At 36.6% G+C, this 21,664-nt stretch overlaps 1 protein-coding gene across 1 annotated transcript in view; it reads left to right on the top strand.

Annotated features, from left to right (window-relative positions):
* Positions 1-21,157, top strand: part of arhgap5 (Rho GTPase activating protein 5) — a 35,860-nt gene extending 14,703 nt beyond the window's left edge. The window contains exons 4-7 of the mRNA XM_052579920.1: positions 15,661-15,738; positions 17,346-17,477; positions 19,207-19,312; positions 19,767-21,157. Of these exons, the coding sequence (XP_052435880.1) occupies positions 15,661-15,738; positions 17,346-17,477; positions 19,207-19,312; positions 19,767-20,082 (632 nt within the window). The 3' untranslated portion in view covers positions 20,083-21,157. The remainder of the gene's footprint in view (positions 1-15,660; positions 15,739-17,345; positions 17,478-19,206; positions 19,313-19,766) is intronic.
* The last annotated feature ends 507 nt before the right edge of the window (positions 21,158-21,664 follow it).

Here is a 21,664-nt window from a genome sequence, read left to right as displayed (position 1 = left end):
TTCATTGATTTATTTAGCATCAGAGGGAGGCACGTTTATAAACCAAATAGCTTAAGTAATTTGTGGATTAGTGCATACTGGAGACGTGAACACTTTCAAATGTTTCAGTTCCATTTGGTGAACTGGTTCGACCGGTTAAATAGAAAGATTTGCTTGCGATCCGGACATCAGACGAGACAAAACCAATAAAGCCCATTACAATTAAGGCATTTGTTGCATCCAGTGACATAATTACTGATTATAATGACTTTACATTGTCTTTTTAAGTGTTGAGTTGCGTATTGCGCTGCATAAACATAAAACAATGTCTGCATTTGTGATCAGAGAAATGACAAACAAGTCTACTCTACTGCTCAAAACTCGCATTTGAATCATCATTGGCAAATTATTTAAATATAAAATATGTACTTACAGGCTATGAGTCAGAAGCGCCAGACTGTCCTCGCAAAGTTTGAACTGCCCAACTTTATAGAAACAGCCTTTGTGCCACATATGCATTGCAGGCTACTGGTTCAGGAAACAGTCAGCATCCTCCATAAAATGCACTGCACACATCTGAATATTTGGGTTGGACTGTTTTGGAACAGTGTTGAAATTCAATTCAACTGATTTCTAGTCTTGTCCTCTTTTGGAAGGCCCAACAAAGTAGTTTCACTTTCACATTTCCGATATTTTGATATACATTACCAGTTTTTCCCATACATTGATTATTTGTGGTGTTTTTTTGTTGAGTAAACTTGAGCACTGCACATTTTAAAATCATAATATGGCATGGATGTTTAATATGAATGGAAACTGACTGTCTTCAGAAAAGTTTCAATTACATTTTCATTTTATCTGATAAGGTAGTGTTCACGAGCGGGGATCATAGCTGTCAACATTGAAAATAAGGAAAATTTCCCGGAATCCATTTTTTTTTTTTACACTATTCTTACCCACAAAAAAAAAAAAAGCAGTAATCATTAACAGTCTAAAAAGTTTTTAACCACACAATATAAATTAAAGAATGACAGAAGAATATGTTAAAAGTGATTTATTTATCAAGGTAAACATTACTTACACATTTTTACGCGTGTTTTAGCTTAATGTCAGGCAGAGTGAGAAAAACCGAGAGAAAGAGGCAGACCGAGAGAAAGAATGTGTGTAAGAGGCAGTTGTTGATAAATTCGGTGATTTTGGCCGTCGGCGTCCTGATCCATCATCTCACATCATACTCATCTACTCCACTCTCGAAGTTCACTTCCCGCTACTTTTTCCCTCTTCCTCCCACCCTCCGGCGCCACTGCAACCATAGACAGTAAAAGACTGTAACTGTCGTCGTCTTCGATAGTAGCCTAAGCTACTGTATACTGACACCTGCTTTACAGCTGTTACTGGGGAAACTGCTAGTTTTATCACTCTGAAAGCCTCCTGCTGGCAGAGAATCAGTTTGCATTTTCAATAATAAGCCCGTCTCCAGCAACATGTTTTTGTTCAAATCTAGTTTTTTGTTTTTGTTTTCTGCAGCCACTTGGAGCACTTTTCATATTCTTTGTATTTTTATTTAGTTATTTATTTATTTTTTGTAAGAAATTAATTTGTGACAAGAGTGGACCTGGAGTAATGATGCTAAAAATTCAGCTTGGAAATCACAGGAATAAATCACATTTAAAATATTTTCAAAAAGTTATTTTAAATAATAAAAAAAAATCAAAATGTAACTGTTTTTGCTGTATATTGGATCAAATAAATGCAGGCTTAGTGAGCAGAAGACAATTCGTTTCAAACATAAAAAATCTTACGGTTCAAAAACTTTTGACTGGTAATGTCATCCTATAGTTTGATATAAGGTAAACATTATTATTTTTTTTTTGCTATTTTTTTTCTTAAATGTTATATAGATTTACAGGAGGAGGTTTCATATACTTAAAAAAAAAATACATTTTTAGAAGTTTTTCATCAGTTGTGAGGTTCTTGACAGTTTTTATGAGGCTTTTTTTATTTATAGTGTTCATATCGATATTGGAATTGTATCATATCGTCCGAAATTAAGAAATATATTGTGACATAAATTTTGGACATATCATCCAGCTCTATATTAGGCATAGCCTGCCTTATAGCACAGTGAATTTTAATTTGTTTTGTTAAGGCAAGGCAATATATATATATATAATATAATATAATATAATATAATATAATATAATATATATATGCTAAAGTGAGTTTCACATTGCATTTTGTTGGTGCATTCAGGCTATTAAAGCAGAACTGCCGCTAATTCAAACGTGAAAGTAAAATGCTCGTGCCGCATTTAAGATATTTAATAGGGTAGGAAGCTAGGAAAAGAGGGAAAATTCAAGAGGGAAAATTCTTCACTGCGACAGCCCTAGTAGTTGATATACTTTGCAAAGTTTGAATATTTTCTATATTCATAGAATATCCTGATGACCTCCCACTTTAGGTGGGGACTTTTTTATTTGAGTCAATATAAAGATGTATCAATCAGGACTGGGAATTGGAAGGTAATTCGTAAAAAAAAAATTGCAATCCTGTTTACTAAATTTGACAAAATGTGCAGAATACATTGTGAGCGCACTGGGCAAAATACAGTATCCTACAATTCACTGCACTTTTACTTCACCTTTTGTTTCCAGTTTGAAGTGTCAACTGGAAATAGTATTGGCTTTTTTTTCTCAAAATATCTGATTTGCTTTGTTTGGTGTTTTTTTTTTTTTTTTTTTTTTAAACAAAGTAACTTGATGGCACTTATAGGAGTAAACATGTAAGGAGATTGTGTGACTTTTATACCAGGCTACTGTTGAAAAGGTTCAATAGTTACATAATCTGTACTGTTTTACATACAAATTTTTTAAAACATAGGAAATAGTATACAGTGTTAGTAGGCTATTATTTGCCTGCTGATGTTAACTTGACAAACATGCATAGAAAAGCATTGTTTCTTGTTTAGTAAGAATGTAGCAGTAATGCAACTTTCAGTGAACACATAGAAAAAGAACCATCACTTTAGTTTTTGGGAAACACACCTACTCCCAAAGGACATGCTATCTTTCCTGATCTGATTACATAACTGCAGTAGTTTGCAGATTAAAAAAATGACTATTTTAAGCATATCCCATCTGTTCATGATGAATTAGGGATGAGCTGGAGAGACTGATGCCGTCACTGTTTGCTGAAGGACAGCTGTCCTGGGTCTGCCGGTCAGTCCATGGTCGAGTTGACCACAGCTCATCTGCCGACACATTACACATGCATTACTGCTTTAAGTACAGACTCAAAAACATCTAACTACAGTGACCCGCACAATGAGTCCTTGATGATAATTAACACTAAATAATTGAATGTTTTTTGTTTGTCTTTTTTGATGATGTTGTGTTTAGTCTGGCTTCTTGCATTTGTTCCACAAAAAGCTAGCTTATTTTCATCATATCAGAGTTAAGTCCATCAGACCTCTTCGCTGCGAGCAGATATTCTGCGTTAAATCAATGCCACATAGTTCTAAGGACTGTGCGAGGGGATGCCGTTTAGCTGCAGGCAGTAGATAAGGCCACTCGGCTTTTGCTAAATCCTCTCGACTGCCATGACTTTCTCATGGGGCTAAACACACGCAAACCACCCCTCTTTGATAACAGCCAACTTGCTGTGCTCACAACTTAGATTGGACTCGTTTTATTTTAAAAGCACTTATGCCACTCATGCAGCTGTCAACTCAGCATGAATAAATATGTCAGGGCTTAATTTTTAACCACTTTCAGACAGTTGTTTGACTCCGGAATCTAGATATCTAAGCTTTTATGTAAAAAAACACAGGCTTAGGCCCTTACATGCTACAGCTTGACCTAAAAGAATAGCAGAGCTTATAGGGATTTCTTTTGACATAATTTTCTTTCCCCATTTTGTGTTTTCTGCAGTTCCTTTAAAGGAGGAGTTCACCCAAAAATGGAAACATTTCATCATTTACTTGCTTTCATGTCGTTCCAAATCTATCTGACTTTAATACAAAAGTAGACATTTTTAAGAATGTGTGAATCTTTTTTTTTATGATATATGATAATGAAGAGGTGAGCTTTCAAGCTTCAACATGTTCACAAAGTTGCATACAAATAGAAAAAGAATCAGAATCAAAGAGTCTTCTAAAGCTTTACATTAGCTTTGTGTGATGAACAGGTGAAATTTAAGTCATTTCCTGAATTCTTCTCTTGCAGTGAGCTGTCAACTTCTGCAATCAGATGATTGAGTTGAACTCGTTTGGCTCGTGAATGCAACATTTAAACTTTTTGTGAGCATGATTGACCAATTAATTGACTAGATATGATTCAGTAGAAAGATTCATTGAATTAGACATCACTACTTATGAAAAGAACTAAGAAAGCTGGAACAAATATCAATGTTTTCAGTGGATAATAAATATTTTTGGTCTAACACATGACTTCAGAAAACGATGGTGCTCTCATGAACACTATTTTAAGACTGGCATGAAAAGAAGAATTGTTTTTAATATTATTTTTGTTTCTTTGCGCACAAAAAGTATTCTTGTAGCTTCATAACATTATGGTTGATCCACAAATTAAAAAATTTCCTTACTACCTTTCTGGGCCTTGAACATGGTACATCCCTTGCTGTCTATACAGGGTCAGAAAAGTCTCGGATTGAACAAAAATGAAGGTCTTATGGTTTTGGAATGGCATGAAGGTGAGTAATTAGTGTTCTCAACATTGTTTTTTCACTGATCTGCACTATGTTCCAAATGCAACTCGCACAGAAGCGTGACTTGAAGCACGACATTGCAGAAAATGCTTTCACGTGTAGCCTATTTGATCCAAATGTGGATAGCACTTTCCAATTTAATAATGCGAGGTTCACTCCAGAGAAGTTTTGCCACATTTCTGCTATTTAAGGATTGATTGCTGCATAGTTTCGCTGTTTCCTTTTACCTGAACATCTTCAGAGTGGCAGGGCAAACCGAAAGTTGATGCTGAAAGTCCAGCACTCTCCTACCTTCACTGATGATACTGCGACTATTGTTGTTTGCATGGGTTACTTCGCTGGCATTTAGTTTTTTCTCCCTTAATAACAGATTTGTCCATTCTGATGCTCAATTTTACCAAACTAATGGCTTCTTTTGTCAATTTGAATTGAAATCTGCCGAAGTATGGGCTTGTATGTGTTCATTAAATGCGTAACGTTTATTACGAGAGTAGGCTACAGGTATGCTCATGTGTGAAAATAATATATGAAAAACATAAAAACATTATAGCTTATATTTGTTTGGTAAATGTTTTAATGCATGTAAAAACTAAAATGAATTGTAAAAGTAATTTTTAAAAATGTGTTCAGCATGGTGGGCCACATTTGAATTTGTGACAGGCCACGGGTTGAGAACCACTGAATTAATGACACGATTTTCACTTTCAGATGGACTATCCCTTTAACAAAAGAGGCATTGTCAACACATTTTTTCTTTCATGGATTTGGAAATCAATAAAAAAGAGAGCTGATACGCTTTGATATTTTCTTTCACATCTGCCGCTTTGATTTATAGGTGCCAAGAGCTGCAGGGAAGGGCAATTATTATCATAGTAGTGTGGAAATTGATGACTTGGATTCTGCCTCTCTCTACATTCTGCAAGGTTCGATTTCCAGACCGCTTTTGTTTGCGGAGTGACTAAGTGACACTAATGTTGGCATTTGAAGCTTCACGTCGCTCATCGCAGGATCAACCCTGACCGGAGTTTATTTCCTAAACTTGTTAAGTATATTGAAAACCTGTGAGGAATAAGGTTAATAAGGGTTGGTATATTTTTAAACCGATTTCCTGTGGAATGAGCATGTGAGTCGACGCTTCCCCTCTGCTGATTTATCATGGTGTGTGCAATAGCCTCGAAACTCACGTTTGCCCCCCGCTTACACAATCATACTGTTTCTCATGGAGCATTTCTTCACCAGGCGTCTGTGCTGATGGATTGGAGGTTTGTTTAGAAAAGCACTTTCCCTCCATGTCTATTTGTGGATGCTGATATTTGGTCTTGAACTCCACCATGGGAGTGGGTGTTATGGCAGAATAATTAAGCAGATGGTGTCAAGTGATTTTGTATAATGGTTTAGCACCAGATGCACATGATCTTCCATGTAATAATTTCTCTTGATTTGAATGGTTAGGGGTTATGGGTGCTCTTTCATACAGGAAAGATGGATCGGAAATCACTCTTAATTCCTTGCCAACACAGTAGTTTTGTTCCTTAATGAGCCGCCTTTATAGGCAGCATCCTAAGTGGCATTGAAACTCATAGCTGACTGATTAAGAATACTCCACAAATGTTGCTTCTGATGTAAAGTGTACAATTATTTCCATAATAGTAATAATTATAATAATAATAATACGTTAGGGTTGGGCGAAGTGGAAAAAATATCATATCAGGTTTATTTTATTTTTTTATATCACGATTCACTATTTTATCACAATTCTTTGTCATGTTGGTTTTTCTAATTTGCAAGTTGTCTGAGCATTAAAGCCAAACTTATTTAATTATTCTAAAGACAAAGCCTTTCAAGGTAACTAAAAAAGAATGGCAGATATTTGGGCCAAAGAGGGTGTAGATAAAAATCTTTGTTCTTATTTTTTAATAACAAAGATAAACTTTACAACAAGGGTTGGGGACCAACCTAAAACAAGAACCGGAACTGAGCAATTTATACGTTTCAGTTCGAAAACGGTACTGGTGTGACATGTGACCAGTCGCTATGAGCAGCCTTGTGCCAGTGTTCTGATGATTCGGCTTTTCCCTTAAAGGATGTCACAAACCGAATAACAAACACTGCCCTGCCTCCTCCGCTGAGTTAACACTGCTGTGCATGTGTGTGGCGTTGTACAGTATACGACGAAGGCTCCAGAACTGCAGCTGATAGAATGTGTGCTGTAGCATGATACTATGATGTTTCTTCAAAAGCAGATCATGGAGACATTTTTATCTTGATCATGATCAGAAATCATCAGATCACACACCGCTATAATACGTTTTATATATTATCATATATATATATATATATAGCGCCTTTCAAACACCCAAGGACACTTTACGTAAAGTAAATAACATAGTATACAGCAGGGGTGCCCAACCCTGCTCCTGGCGATCGACTGTCCTGCAAAGTTTAGTTCCAAAACAAACACACCTGAAGCAACTAATTAAGGTCTTCAGGCTCATTTAAAAATTAAATGCAGGTGTGTTTGATTAGGGTTGGAGCCAAATTTTGCAGGACGGTCGATCGCCTGGAGCAGGGTTGGGCACCCCTGGTATACAGCATATAAACAGTCAAACAACAGACAGAGGTGAAATTATATGCAATATACAAGATAACCCAGCATCTTTGAATTTTAAATATAGTCGTAGATGGACAATATTACGAAGGTGAAAAAAAACTGGATTTGACAAATTGATTGATGTGGAATTCAAAACATACACTACAATCCAACATCATACCAAGATTGTGTGTAGTGGAAGAGGGATGGACTATAACAATGTAAATTAAACTGTAGTCAGGTTGGGAGGAGACAAGGGATTTAGAGCCAACTAACAGAAATGCATTTTTTCAGTATTTAACTTTAAGAAATGTTGTGCCATTAATACTTTGAGATCATGAAGGCAAGATGTAAAAGTAAAAGGAGGGAAAACATAATTGGGCTGTATGGTAAAATAGATTTGTGTATCATCAGCGTAACTGTGGAAGTTTAGACCATGGCGCCAAATTATCTGACCCAGAGGAATTATATAGATCAAGAAAAAAAGTGGACCAAGAACAGATTCTTGAGGCACTCCATGAGAAAATGTGACAGAATGAGATTTGTATTTATGAGTGCTAATGAACTGTTGCCTGTCTGAGAGGTATGAACCCATCCACTGTAAAATGGTATCAGTAATACCAATCTCCGACAAACAAGATAGCAGTACAGAATGGCAAACAGTATATAAAAAAAAGCTGCACTTAGGTCTGGGGGCACCCAAATCAGAAGCAAGGAGGAGGTAATTCACTACTTTTAGAAGGGCCGTTTCTGTACTATGGAGATGTCAAAATCCAGACTGAAATGATTCATACAGATTTTTTTTTTGTCCAAGTCAGTCTGTAATTGTTTGGCAACCACCTTTTGTAGGACCTTACATAAAAAATGAAGGCTAGAAATTGGTCTGAAACTACTTATAACGGTGTTGTCAAGGCCAGGTCTCTGTAAGTGATCATAGCTCATATTTTCAATCCAAGCGGTACATAACCAGTCAATAGGGAACAATTTATAATGGGGGTTATTGGTATAATGAGAGAGGGGAGAAAGTTTCTGAGTTTGTTTGTTGGAATAGACTCTAGCTGACAGGTAGAGAAGTTAAAGTTCATCAACAGTTGTTCAACCACAGATGTAGTAGTGAGTGAAAAGTTTGAGAGTGGGTGTAGTTTCTGGGAAGTAGCAGTTTTCTGGAAGAACAACAGAAGAATAGAAGTGATAAATATTTTCAATTTTGTGTGTAAAAAATGTCAGAAAATCATTATAAAGTTCAGAAAAGCCATTAAGAAGGTGGGATGGTGGTTTAACAAATTTGATAATCTCAGGGAATAGGGTCTTGGGCTTGCGCTTTGCTCGGTTAATAATAGTGGACAGGTAACTAGAGCATGCATGCGTTAAGTGCTTTTTTTATACTGTTATATGAATTCTGAGTGGAGGGTACCATGAATGAGAAGACGAATCAATGGGCCAACCCTTCGCTTTCATTAGTCAGAGTCCATTATCCGAGTCTTATTTTGTTATGTGGCTAAGAAAATTCTACACTAATTAATATTGTAATTTTTTTTTGTGTAATTTAGGGTATTTTGCATCCCTTGCAAACTTAATTTATTCATTATTGAATTTATGTAATTTAATATTATTTATAATCAACATTTCTCCATATTTGTCCACCATGGTGATTTTTATTTAATTATTCTTTCCATCGTTATTGCAGAGCATTTTGGAATCGCGTTCTCCAAGAGCTTTTATTCAGTGCTGCCTTAGATTTTGGCTTGAAGAATATGTCTTTAAAAGGGATAATTATGAATCCAGTCTTTTGAAACCATTTTCACGCTATGTTTTGGAATGGACCGAATGTGTTTTAACACTGTTTTAAAATTCTTTATTTATGTGAAGTCATTTTTCACACAAGCTGTGCTAGTCTGAGTACTGCAGTGCATGTGATTACCTAGGAGGAAGACACGTAAAATATTTGATTTTATAATCAAATACAATATTCCTTTTAATCTCCTCAGACGTTTCTGAATAAGCTAAGATAAATTACACAAGAAAAGCATGTAAAATGGATCAAAGCAGCGTACTGGGAATACACTTTGTTGGGTTTGCTCAGGCCTCTGTTGAAGGTATGAATCTTTTGATAGCAGCCCATCCCTGGTGCGTTCCTGTGCAGGCACGCCCTTTTCAGAAAGCATTTGATGACAGCATTATAAAGGAAGCTCAGTGAAAAGGTTGCAGTCCCGGTATAACGTTCAACCAAGCTTTGAAGCAAGAACATTGATTTTGCACAGACATGCGCTGTAGCATTTACAGAAGCTGTAACCCTGAGCTTTGCCCTTTTATTGTGTACAACCCCTTCTAGACATTTTTGTAACAGGGGAATACGATGCATGACATTTGCCAGTATGCTCGAGTCCAGCCTAAAGCGTTCACGTTGAGGTCACCAGGTCACTCTGCTGTTGCTGACTGTAATCACGAATGAGATGTAATACCAGTAGATATACGTTGTCATTGTGTATTGACAATGAATCTTTTTTTCTTGCTACTGAAAATTAAAATTATGCAGGAGATGGTGTTTAAATTGCATTAGTGAATCATATCATGAACAAGATGAATGATGATCAACTCACCCAGGCGGTGATTTCTGTTTTTCTATGTGTAATGTTTTTATTATATCTCTCTGAGTAGTTGGAGACAAATCGTAAAAGAAAAGTGGAATTACTCACAGTGGCATATTAACTTTCCATCTTTCCCACGCTCAACTACAGTATCTCTCAACAGATGGATGATGTGGGTTCCACTGCCTTCACTCCTATAGAACGCAACAGTTGGATGTATCTTTTATTCAGCAAGTATTAATTGATCAATATTTGGGGGACTTTAAAAAATATATAGTTCTTTTGAAGTTTTTCATAGCTGTACTTAGGGCTGTGCAAAAAAATCTAATGCGATTTTCATGCACATCTCATCAGTAAAGACGCTCCTGTAATTAGTAGTATATCTCCAGCACGTGTGTTCAGATCATGGTTGCCAGGTGTTCACAACAAATCCTGCCCAGTTGCTTCTCAAAACTAGTCCAAAACTAGCCCAATGGCGCTTCCAGAAGGTTCCCCGATAAAAAATTGCTTTCCGGGGTTAAAATTTTAGTTTTATGGCATGGTTGCCTTGGTAAAATTAGCATTTTAGGGGTTAAATATCACGTTATTCTAATAGGCTGATTCAGCTAAAGAAACATTTGTGTGTAGCATTGTACTTAGAGCTACCGAAGCGACCATGTTTTCCACACAAATATCAAGCAACATTGACGATAAATGTTTCTTTAGCTGAATCAGCCTATTAGAATGATTTCTGAAGGATCACTGAAGACCGCAGTGAAGGCTGCTGAATATTCAACTTTGTCACAGTATGAAAACTCTTACAGACCCCAAACTTAGTAAAAGGAAAATTAGGCCTTTATTTTTACCATTTTGTTATTGAACTTCAAATGTTGTATTTCATACTCATACACCGTTAAACTACTGTACAGATTTGTAGATATTTATTCTATTACTTCATGTGCAATGTATCATGATCTTGTACCTTTGTAACTTAGGCTTGTGGATTTGTTTATAAACTCCCATGGAGAAAATGAATGGGAAAAATACTTCCGTAACCAAGACTTTCACACTGGTTACTGTTGTGCTCTAGTGGTTGTCGTTGCATTGTGAAATTGTTCATTTGCATAAAATTTTCAACTGGCCCAACCTTATTAAGACTCCGGACATGTTTGCTTGTGTAACTAATGGTCACTCTGGCTTATGTCCATTTGAAACCAACATTCATTGACAATGAATGACTTCCTTCTGCTGTTATTATCAACAGGAATTAATGCTCGGTGTGAAAACAAATACTCAAGAAGAACGTGACATTCCTCTAATGAAGCATCGGACATGCAGAGTCTGTGTGCAGTGCACTTTTTGTGTGATATTGTCTGTGTAAACACTTAATCAAGAGCTAAAACAGCAGTGCTCATTCTTTATTTTTTTACTATGGTTTTCATTACAAAGCTGTCCTTTTGTGTACGTCGTCTGGCATCATTTCAAACCACATTCAAGATTACCTCTGCTAAAAGAGAACTGATAAATCTGTGTTATATTGTGATTTCTTCTGGGTTTTATATGAGTGCCTGATTTGATTTATGGTCTGTTTTTGCATATGGGCTCTATTTTGACATTTCCTGTGCTACGGTAATGCCTGTGATTTCCTGTATCATGGTGGCCTTTTGTTGCCTCTGAGGTTGAGCGCGATGGCAATCTGCTGATGAGGAGGTGCAGATAAAGTCCAGCGGTGAATGGGAAGGGCTTAGGGGGGACAATAGACTTGCATCCAAATTAAGATCACTTCCCTTATTACGGTTTCCTGTTACTGTTTTTACCACTCTTTTGACATTGACCTTCCTCACAGCATTTGACTAAAGATCATCACGTCTGAAATTATTGATACGGCACACAGGATTCGCACACAGACTGATTTTACTTTTATGGCTGCCAGCTGTTAGACACCATGATCATTGGTGGCTTAGAAATCCTCTTGGGAAGATTGTATTTATGTGTTGTGAAGTCGTGACTAACGATGTCAGGTGCGTTCAAATCACTTTGGTCAAAGCAAGATGGTGATGCACCTTTTCTACATAAACATACAGAATGTGCATTATTTGTTCTGCATTGTTTTAACGATTTTTCAAGAAATTGTACAATTCTGGTATTTTGTAAATGCAATTTCGAAAAAAATAAAACTATTTTTTTTTTAATTTTGACAAGCTTAAGGGATAGTTTACACAAAGTGAAACATCTGTTATCATTTACTCAATTTGAAGTTGTTCCAAATCGGTTTCTTTTTTTGTTAAACACAAGATTTAAAGAATGTAGGGAATTAATTTTTTCCGGTAGTCACTGACTTCTATAATCTAGAAAAAATACTGTGGAAGTCAACGGCTACTGGCAACTGTTTGGTAACCAACATTCTTCAAAATATCTTTTGTGCGTGTGTGTGTGTTCAGCAGAAGAAAATAAAATTATGTCTGTTTTCATTTTTGGATAAACTATCCCTTTAAAGAAAATCCTGAGTTTCCCACTCTTAATTACAATTTAGTGAAATTCATGCGCATTCAACTCGTAATGACTATCTTTCTGATTTGACTTGAATGCACCATATGTTTTAAATGTGTCTGCGCTGAATGATGAGTAACATTTTACGTTATTTGGACTGGTTGAAATGTGTTTATATTGTCCATCAAGTGATTTGTATAAACCTGAGTGGCTAAATCTCAGGGACGTGGAAATGTCTGTTTGTGTGTACTGTGTTTTATCAGCTATCTGAAATAGGAAGCAGACTCTTTCTTGAGCAAGCTGACAGTTCAGTACGTGTGAACTCCTTCAAGGCTTTGACTTTGGTTCAGTGTGGTTCATCTTGAAGTGTTCCTGCACTTGTAAGTGAGCTCACACTCTGTTTGCAGTGTCAGGCTGGGCATAACACCACCAGGCCAGAGCTCACGCTCACGCATGTGACAGGCCTGACAAAAAGGGTTGGATGCAAACCCACACCGTTGCGTGGGAACCTCACCAAACCATCACTTAATCTCCATGAGTCATCAGCAGGCCACAAATGACATCACAAAGCAACAATCAACCAGGGATGGGTCACGATGGTTGTCTAAGCAATAACTAAAGTTTGCTAATTCATCTAGGTTTATTTTATCTCCCTTATTTTTGTGTGTGTGTTTCCTTTTCACTTATTTCATGTACTAAAGTACGTTCTTCTTGCACATGCTTTTTCGACTTCTCAGGGGAATGAATTTGATAATATTTAGTTAGAATTAAAACATTTACATATTGTGGTGCTATTTTTATTTGGTCATAGTTTCACACTAGCTCCTTAAGTAACTTATGTCCCTCTGTAGTATGAGAGCATCAGAACATTAAAGATGTTTTCATTGTATATTTTTTACAAGTTTTAATAGTATATTTGCTGATAGATTTATTTAGTTTTATTTTAATTTTAAACTGTTTTGGGGGCAGAGAGAATTTAAAGGTGAGGATATAAATGCAAAATATTAACAGTTGAACAGTCTTTTTATTTTATTTTGTATTTATATTCTCGCCTTTAAATTCTCTCTGCCCCCAAAAAAAGTAACCCTAAACATCTGCCTTTTTTTTTTTTTTTTTTGCATTCCCAATTGCTCAAATAGCAAAATAAAATTGTCACAATAGTGTTTTCACTACTCCGCTGTTCCTTCTGTATACCTTGATTGACAGATGTCTCGTCCTGTCAGCGGTGATTTCTGACTTATTTTTTCCAAATTTTTGTTCAGTTTTCTGATTTGATTTTTCTTTTCTTTTCTTTTTTTTCTTTATTTTTTTTTTATTTGCATTTGTAATTTATTTTATTTTCAGAATTGTGATTTGTTCGGCACTTCTCGGCCACCGTACTGCTCACCGCACCGCACATTTATCCACAGTGGAGAGAGAGCGCGTACTAATGGTTGCCAGGTTGACAAACTAAGATATTCCCATATTACACAAGTGTGAAGCTCTGTTTCGTGCATTACATCTCTTTATATCAGGCAACCCCGGTTGTGTTCTTCTGCGGCCAGATTAAACAGTGTTGAAGCCTATATATTATAAGCTGTTCATTATTTTTTAGAAACCTTTGCACTTTTCCACTCCGTTTTAAATGCTGCTCTTGTTTTCAAATTAAGCGCGGTCCATGATATCGATATTTGTATTGTAAAATCTCTGTCGATACATTGTCGTATCTGTGTATCAAACACAGTCCTATATTTTCGATTTACATTACTTTGAATCCATTTGGCAACAGTGGCCAAAGTTAGTTGATATTAAAGTATCAGATATTCACTGCATGTTTATTTTATCCAAAAGAATTCACAATAACAGTGTTATCATTATATCGATGGAAATTCTAAAAAGAAACAGAATTCATCTTTAGATTTATGTTGTTTTCTCTTTTTCTATTGTTGCCAGTGAATCGCACTTAAATTACATGTGCACCCTGTCTGTTGTGCGTAATCCCAAAAAATGCCATTGATCGAACTTTTTCGAGGTGCACTTATATATGATTTTCTGCTGGGTTTCATCAAAAATAACTAAATTTGTGTTCCGAAGATGAACAGAGGTTTGATCTATCCCTTAAAGCTGGAATATGGCCACCTACTATGTCGGGGGTGTCAACCAGACACATTATTTTTCACAGTATTATAATAACTGTAGTATTAGCATGATAACAATATTTGTATCTAGCTAGATCTTTAGATTTCAAAAAGACTCGTTTCAATTATTTTGACCCGTTTCACCCAGGCAGTAATAAACAGCCCACATCCGTCACTACACACCTGCCCTTTCCATGAACACGGTGGCAAGTAAAGCAGGCGCCTCTGTGTATTCTCCCACCTCTCTGGAGGAGGGACCGGCTCTGACATGTGCGAGCATCTCAAGAATGCACAGCGGTTTTGACTTGTAGCAGTTAGCAGCCCACAAGGCTTTGGAAGCGACTGTGGGGGCCCTGTGTTTTGCATCAGCGCTCCGGAGCACTGCGGAGCTACACAAGGTCACGGCTTCACAGAGCTATCTTTAGCTTGATAAATGGGCTTCAGTAGATTAGACGTAATGAAAATAAAGAGATACACGCAATGTTATCTGTCAGGGAACGGGGAAGTGTGGGTTGAATTCTGCTGCATTATCTGCATTTCTGGCCTACTTTTTCTCGCTGTGAGATCAGCTCGTATGTCCACTCGTCCATCTGGAGTGGCCCAGTTTACTAGGTTGAGTGCATGATTTGAAATATATGAGCAAAGGATGTAGAAAAAGAGCTGTAGATCGAGGCGCTTTAGCTCTCAGTAATATTTGGTCTTCTGAGGAAGATTTGCACCTCGGTAATGACAGCATTTCCACGGATGTGAGACAGACACATACTGTTTTGGCAGATGCTTTCTTACCTGTGACTGTCAACAACATACTGTTACTTTAGAAGGTAATACGCACTCAGATGGAAAAACACAATGGCACAGATACAGCTCGTCATATTAAAAAGCCCAGTTTAAAAGATCATCTTGTCCTTGGAATAAAAAGAAAAAGGATCATCTCACTGTTCAGATGTTTTGTTTTCCCAAGCATAATTTTCTGTCAAAAATATGGACCTTAACTTGTGTTTTCTCCACCCTTTACTGTTTGTTCTGCAGTGTTTCTTCATTTGTACGAAACTGCGACTGACACCGATCGTTCATTTGTGCATCATTTTAAGCATTAGCTGTTTTTAGAGCACTAACTGCTTTGTTCCACTGAGGTTTTGTCACATAACCTTTGTGGGATTGATTTTAATGAAATGTCACTTTTAATTTGCAGGTCTCACCACAGAGGGCCTTTATCGAGTGAATGGAAACAAGACGGATCAAGACAACATTCAGAAACAATTCGACCAGGGTACGTACTGATTTTAACTGGGCTCTGTGGGAAATTAGGCTTCATTTGCAGGCGTTTGATGGCATGCCGCTGGGACACATGTTGGAAGATAGTTCACAAATTGGATAGAAGGAGACTGATAAACTCTAATTTGAAGGGTTAATTTGTATATTTGATTTTCATGTCACCTTTTCGATTCATTATAGTTCTGTTGAAGACAAGCACTGCTCAGCAGCATTCACCTCACGTGTCTTGTCTGCTTTAGTTATTTGCTTCATTTTAATGTGCAATATTTTTTATTTTATTTAAAAAATTATATAATTTTCCTTCGTTATATATATATTTTTTTCTGTTCATAGTACATTTATGTTAACAATTTACATAATACATTTTTCATATTTTCTTCTTACTATCAAAGGGTGAAATCTCCATTCAGCTGCATGAATGACAAGAAGCAGACCCTGAATTACGTGATTATGATCTCTCACACTGTAAATGGACCATTCCTGTAAAAACAAACTTGCCATTTGTGGCTACTGACTGGCGTGATGCCTGCAGGCCTCCACCAAGCTGTGATTTGCACTAGTTATTAGCTTATGCAGGAGCATTTTTAGCTTAAATCTCCTTGTGACACATAAAAGTGATCTGTTATATTCTCATTTTAAAGCTTAGAATCAAATTGTCACTACGCTGGCAATATATATTGAGGCAGTTACAGGCTAGCGGTGGGTGGTATGACCAAAATTTATTCCACGACACGAACAATTTTATTTCCCTGTAATGGTCTATATCACAGTGTAGTTATTTTGGCTGCAAATCCATTGAAAAATAGATTCTAGATTTGAAATAACTGAGTATTTTGGATAATGCAGTGTGTATAAATACTTTCTGTTTGTAACTTGATGGACAGGAAGCAAATGATAAGATTATTCGTAACAAATGAAGCCTGGCATGCATGCAAAAGTGGCTTGTAGCACGTTATGTAACGCTTGAGTGAAAAAACAACAGCTTCAAAACAATAAAACTGACAAAAACAAATGCTGTGCATAACAAAACCCTTGCTTATTTTGACAACTTATTAAGCAATATATTTCTCGTGTGTAAGACCATCGTACCGCTCGCTATTACAGAAGATAGACGTTTTTATTTTGTAGCTTAAGTGAATCCACTCTTGTTTTCATATATCTTTCAAATCAAACACTAGTCATATCTAGCTGGTGAGTTGTGGAGATGAATGGGTGGAAAATCTTCAGCCGAGTGACCAGATTATTCACTCAGTGAGCCATCGTTTGGCCAAAAGAGCTACTATAGGCATCAGTCTGCCCGCTGGCCCGGAGCCATTAGCCTCGCTCTCTTTTTCTCTTCTCTCTCCTCACAATACTGTGAATTGGGTGCTTTTTCCCCTTTTTGTGTTCATTCAGTGCCTTTGCGGCGAGATCTAGTCTGACAGCTGTCATTTCACCTTAAACCCGACTCTTACAGCCTCTCTTTCGCTTTATTTTCCTTTTCTCCATAGTTTTCCTTCTATTCTGCTCAGTGCCGTTAAATCTGTTTTAGTGGCTTTTCCAGCAGTGACAAAGGGAGTTGGATGCTTATGCAAGCTCACACTATTTTCATTCTTCTCTCAGACCACAGTATTGACCTGATCGTGATGGATGTAGCCGTGAACGCCGTGGCTGGGGCCCTGAAGGCCTTCTTTGCCGACCTCCCCGACCCCCTCATACCGTATTCACTCCACCCAGAGCTAGTGGAAGCAGCCAGTAAGTACCGCTTCATTCAGGTTATCAAGTACTGTGTTAACGGACTGCCTATTTTTTAATTGAAGATCGTATGCTGACGGTTTCTGCTAAGTTTTTTTTATTATTATTATTTTTAAAATACATACAGCTGTAACTTAAGCCAGTCATTTATAGGTTGATTCCTCTAAAAACTTGTCACTGTAGCACAAAAAATATTTCATTTCTTTGAGCATTATAATAACCGTAACCATTGACTTAACCGATGGTGTTTTTGTAAAATATCTGTTATCTGACTGCAGTGTTTAAAATTCATTTAGCCATGCCACAGACTGTAGTTATTACTGCCTTATTTTGTTTTGCGTTATTTCTTTAATGCATACTTGATAAATAGTATTATTATTATTAATTTTTTTTTTTTTTTATCAGACACAAATAAAAGAGATTTTTTTTTACAAGAATAAAATGTTTTTTTTTTTTTATAAATACAACTTAAAAAAAAATTATTTGTTGTTTATATAAGTGACCCTGAACCACAAAACCATAATCATAAGTATACCCATCATAAGTAGCACGGGTATACTGTATTTGTAGCATTAGCCAAAAATACATTGTATGGGTCAAAATTATAGATTTATTTTATCCCAGAAATAATTGGTATATTAAGTAAAGATCATGTTCCGTGAAGATATTTTGTAAACAAATATTTCATATAAGGATTGGAAGAATTGCAGCAATTGAAATGATTTCATTTCCATATTAGGTGTAAGCCAAACAAACTTCAGTTGACTCCATCTGTAGTCATGTCTGACTCCAGTCTCTTATCCAAACTTCAGTCTTCACAAACAGCAGGTGGGCGGCAGTGTGTCGAGGTAAAATGAGGCAGGTTTAGTGACACAGCGTTCATCCGTTGCATCAGCACAGCTACAAGAAAGACAGGAAGTGTGTCTGCTTCAGCTATGAGAACAAGTAGCAACCTGCCCATGTTACTTCACCACCGTTTCAACAGCCTCCAGTCGAGTTTTTTTTTTTTTTTTTTTTTTTTTTTATCTGTACCCGGTTTCTTCTTTCAACTACGTTCAATATTAATCCCATCACCACACCGTCTAATCCCAGCCCAAGGTAGCTGAGAAGTCATTTAAATGCATCTGCATTTCCGTTTGATGCTTCCGAGTGCTGAATCTAATCCAGGGCCCCCTGTGATTTACTCCTCATTATTTCTGATCCACACTGCTGTAGATAAATGACATTAAGTGCTGGGATGCTGTTCTTTTTGAACATATTGATATTTCAGCTTTATCTCTTCCTTCCCCTTGCAGTTTTTTTGGCCAGGCGGTTGTAGCTTGTTGTCCTTATACAGAAATCTCTTTTTGATAACGAGTGTGACATGAATGCAAATTTCTCATTGTCTTTCTGACGGAAAATGTAAAATATACATTTATTATGTGCTTGCTTATATGTTTAAAATATTCTGTTCTTGTTGAACTTAATTATGAACAGATTGCACATGTCTCTCGGAGTATTTGATTCTGATTGTTTAATTTTGGTTATCTGCAGTTAAATATATATATATATATATTTTTTATACTACGGGGGGTCATTGAATGCTTGAATCTGATTGGCTGACGAACGTATTAAGACGTGCAGTTATTTTCTGGGAAACGCAGGTATCAATCAAGGAGTATAAATATATAAAGTCTAAATATTTCCTCTCTTCTCTGTCTAACGAGTTTGTTAAATGTGTTTTCTCCAGAAATTGTAGATCATTATGAAAGACTGCAAGTGCTGAAGGAAATCGTGAGAAAATTTCCTCCTGTGAACTATGAAGTTTTCAAATATGTCACCACTCACCTCAACAGGTAAAGCTTCAGCTTCCACTTTCGATTTGTCTTCAGCTTTAGAAAATATTTATCTTTGTTAAAGTTCTGTTAATAATAATTTGTCCCATTCATCTTTATTTTTTACTTTATAGGGGTGTAACAATACACATTAATTTTGAACCGTTTGGTATGAGGCTTTCAGTTTGGTACGCATTACAAACAGAATGATTCGGTTTGTTGGACTAGTCCTATTATATTTGGAATATTAAACTGCTTGGTGTGTAAATAATGTTCTCAGTGCCTCTGCGCTCAACAAGGCAGCCCAAACAACAACGACAGTCCAAAGATGATGATCTTGTATCGATGATAGTCAGAGATATTGTCAGAAACATCAACTGTTGGCAATATGATATTTGACACGTGTGTGTGTGTGTGTGTGTGTGTGGTTTTTAAGAATGCTTTTAAAATAGATTTTATCTGCTTCTTCAACTAGGGTAAGTCAGCATAGTAAGACCACGTTGATGACGGCTGACAATCTGTCCATCTGTTTCTGGCCTACGCTCATGAGGCCTGATTTTGAGAACAAGGACACGCTGTCCACCACCAAACTCAACCAGTCCGTCATCGAGTCCTTCATCCAGCAGTGCCAGTATTTCTTCTATGGTGGTGAAATCACAGAGCCCTCCAGCGCCAAGGGGACGCCTCCTCCACACGGCCACGGCTTAGAGTCCCTGCTGGCCCTTCAGCTCCCTCCTCCCCTCCAGCCCCAGCAGATCCAGCACCCGCTGCCCCCCGAACCCCTCATATAGACCTCCTACTCACATTCGGCTTGTACGTGTGCGGATAAGCCGCTTAAAATAAGAAGTGAAAAAAAAAAAACACCTTTTTTTGTACAAAGGAATATGTGACTTGCCTGAGACCTCCCCTGTCCATTTTCTTTTATTTTTATAATTTCCCCCTTTTCTGTTCCTCAGCCAGTCTGAATGAGATGCTGAATAAAACTGTAAAAAAAAAAATTGTAAAGAAAATGTCAATGTTAATTTGACAGTAAATATGCACATCGACTAATTTCAAACATGGCAAACATAAGGAAGATATATTTATAAAGCTTTTGTTTTGTTTTGAAAGACAATGGAGCTGTCAATCACTCACTAAAACCAACACCACATGCACAGCTTGCCATAATGGCAAAATGTGCCTTTTTTTTTTTTTTTGCTTGTTTGTATTGTCCCCTTATTATTTTACAATGGACTAAAGATATATTTTTAGGATATTTTTATCTTAAAGACAGCAGTTGTTGTTGGGGTGGTGGTGACCCAAGGCATTTGGGATTGAACTAATATGAGTTCATGAAATCAGGGGCACCTGCCTAGGATGCACTTTGTCCTACAGACTTTAAACCGGGAGCCCCTCGTACTCTGGAAACCACAGAAAGGGAAACACTCCACTGCAACCGTTTGGCACATCTCAGAGATCCAGGCTTCAGAAGACGCCAGGTTATCTCCATCTCGTTTCATGTTCGTTCGTTTCTGTTTCCTCAGACCACTTTCACAATTTCTATGGTTCTGTTGATTCATTTCTTAAACTGTAGTTGCATGTTCTTTGCCACTTTTAATAACTGAAAGAGATGAAAAATGTTAATGCTTAACTGTTTTATGCAAGACTTTTTGTTTTTGTTTTCTAACTTGTTTGAGGGAACATTACAATGGGGTCAAATTGTTATATTAGTTTGTTTGTGTCATGCCATAGTTCGACTTATCATATTTTGACTTTAATCGTTTCCCTACAATAGGAAAATATAAATATATCTATATACACAGTGTATATATATATATATATATATATATATATATATATATATATATATATATATATATATATATATATATATATATATATATATATATATATATATATATATATATATATATATATATATATATATATATATATATATATATATATAAAATATGTGTTGGCCTTGTTTGATGGCTGGCAAAACAAAAATCCCGGGGTACTGGAGCTCTGTATAATCTTGTAAAACCTATAATCAGATTTTTTTTTTTGTTGTATGATAAATTTGGGGTTAGATCCATTGACTGTACTTAATTCTCTATATAAATACAACTTTTTTTTGTTTTTATTAGATGGTACTGAATTTTGTTCCACTGTAACAGATGCCGTTTAGAAAGCTTGCAGTCTTTGTGTGGAATACAGCACAACTCAGAGGTGTTTAGTTTTGATGCCGGAGCTTGTATGTGAATGGATGGGAACAAAAATGACAAGATTTATCTCAATTGACTCACTAAAACAGAGGAAAGGGCTCAATAGGGTAAGTGTGCAGCTGCTAGGATCCCATTTAGTGTAGTTTAAAAGAAAAGAGCAACATTA

The sequence above is a fragment of the Carassius gibelio genome, chromosome B17 (assembly GCF_023724105.1).
Source record: "Carassius gibelio isolate Cgi1373 ecotype wild population from Czech Republic chromosome B17, carGib1.2-hapl.c, whole genome shotgun sequence".
Taxonomy (NCBI): domain Eukaryota; kingdom Metazoa; phylum Chordata; class Actinopteri; order Cypriniformes; family Cyprinidae; genus Carassius; species Carassius gibelio.
This window is presented reverse-complemented; position numbering and strand designations above follow the sequence as displayed.